The sequence below is a fragment of the Terrapene carolina genome, unplaced genomic scaffold (assembly GCF_002925995.2).
Source record: "Terrapene carolina triunguis isolate 2854851 unplaced genomic scaffold, T_m_triunguis-2.0 Scaffold33618, whole genome shotgun sequence".
NCBI lineage: Eukaryota > Metazoa > Chordata > Testudines > Emydidae > Terrapene > Terrapene triunguis.
This window is the reverse complement of record NW_020697969.1, coordinates 7,747-9,905: the sequence shown is the minus strand read 5'-3', so window position 1 is coordinate 9,905 and position 2,159 is coordinate 7,747. Positions and strand designations below refer to the sequence as shown.

General features: G+C 46.0%; 1 protein-coding gene across 1 annotated transcript; it reads right to left on the bottom strand.

The window, feature by feature from the left end:
• Positions 1-438: 438 nt before the first annotated feature.
• Positions 439-1,377, bottom strand: LOC112124127 (putative olfactory receptor 52P1). The gene has a single exon (XM_024222667.2). It carries the CDS (start codon positions 1,375-1,377, stop codon positions 439-441), a length of 939 nt encoding a protein of 312 aa, XP_024078435.2.
• Positions 1,378-2,159: the final 782 nt, after the last annotated feature.

Below are 2,159 nucleotides of genomic sequence, written 5' to 3'. Positions count from 1 at the left end.
CACTGCACATATGAAAAAGAAGTTCAGCATTGCAGTTTTTTTCTTTGTCTTTGGATATCTGAAAGTGTAGCTTTAGTTTGTCAAACTGATCAAGAACCCTTTTCACAAAGGGCTAATGCAAAGCCCCTTGCTTCAAAAAGCTGCATAATCTTCTGGTATTGTGGAATTCGTGGAAAGGCCGAGTGACAGGGTGTGTGGGGTTGGGGACTGATGGATGATGCTGAAAGACATCAGGTGATGATCAGAAAGAGGGAACTCCTCAACGGAGAGAGCAGTGCTTGGTGACGGGATGATAAGACATTCGGTGTGAGGAAGTTCTGAGACTGTGAACTTGTACAACGTTGTGCTCAACCAAACTGGGACAGAGTACTCTTGATTAACGAGGAGAAATCCCTTCCCCCTCTTGCACAGAGGATTAAAGTCACTGGCCCCTAGAGATCACCTTCTGCATGTGTATTTGACCATTTTGTCACGAAGCTCTTTGATTTTGACCCCATAAATGATCGGTCTGAGTATGGGGGGGATGAGGAAGAAGAGGTTGGCCAAGATGATGTGAACATGGAGAGTGATGTGCTGACCGAACCGGTGTGTCAGAGCAGAGAAAAGGAAGAGAGTAAAAGATGTCAGCATCACACAGAGGTGGGCTGTGCAGGTGTTCAGGGCTTTCTCATAGGATTTCTTGGAGGAGATTCTGAGGATGGCCCTGATGATCAGACTGTAGGACAGGGCAACCACTGTCAGATCTAACCCAGAGACTACAAATGCCATCACCAAGCCGTATGTCCTGTTGACAGTGGTGTCCCCACATGATATCTTTACCACAGCTATATGCTCACAGTACGTGTGGGGGATAATGTGGTTGCCACAGAATGGCTGCCTACTGAGAAGCAGGGGCACGGGCAGCATGAGGAGAACAGCTCTTATCAAACCCATGAGCCCTAGCTTAGCTATCAGTGTGTTGGTGATAATGGTGGTGTATCTCAGAGGGTTACATATGGCAAAGTAGCGATCGAAGGTCATTGCCACTTGGATGGCTGACTGTGTAACAGAAATCATGTAAAGGAAGAACATCTGGGTGAAGCAGCCACCCACAGTAATGCCTTTCAAATTGAACCAAAATATACACAGTGCCATCGGCATGACGGAGGTAGACACGGCGATGTCTGTGAGCGCCAACATGCAGAGTAGCAGGTACATTGGCTTGTGCAGGCTCTGCTCTTTCCCTACAACAAACAGAACCATGAAATTTCCCAACAGGCCGATTAGGTACAGCATAGAGAAAGGGATGGAAATCCAAATGTGAGCAGCTTCTAGGCCAGGGATGCCAATTAGGATGAATGTTGACGGGTCAGAGAGGGTGAGGTTGAAATCTGCCATGAGGTGGTTAATGCATTGATCAGGTTCAGAAATGCTCAAGGTCCCTGTGAAGGGAGAGAAGCACAGCGAGGGGGTTACACACTTTATAGCAAATAGTATGGTAAGTAGTTTATAGCTATTAACAATTTAGAAAGGGGTTGAGCAGTGAGGTGGCAACATTTGCAGATGGCAACAAATTATTTAAGTGACAATCAAGTCCAGAGAAGTTCTCAGAGGGAGCTAGCCAAGCCAGGTGAATGGCACATGACCGTCAATGTCAAGAAATCCAACATTTATGCCAATTTGAGGGTATGGCTGGAACTCCTCAAACACCTAACAAGGTTCTAAATTAACTGCATGAACTCAGATCCGGGAGCTGGGCATCATAGTACAGAGCTCTGGGAAACCCTGCTCACAGTGTAAGCAGGGACAGAAACTGAGCAAAACGTTGGAACCCAGGAGGAGTGGGATGGGAAATCATACAGAAGATACAATGCTATGAGGTCAGTCAGTCAATGTTTCACCGTCCTCTGGACTCCTCTGTGTAGTACTGGGCACCCTTCTCACACAGGATATTGCAGAACTAGAGGGGTTCAGGGAACGATCAAGGAGAGAGATTGAAAAGACTGGGAATGTTGGCTTACAAAGGAGATAAATAAGAGGGGATATGAGAAAAGTCTTTAAAATACTGACTAGTAGAAGAGAGGGAGAACACATGCTCGATCTACTCTCTATCGTAAGATCAAGAGGACAGTCAATAAAACAGACAGAAAGAATGCTTTCTTCACTTGATGCCTTATTAA

Bases quoted from the DNA above. Each gene is read 5' to 3' on its own strand.
- LOC112124127 (XM_024222667.2), bottom strand. From the start codon at position 1,377: ATGGCAGATTTCAACCTCACCCTCTCTGACCCGTCAACATTCATCCTA.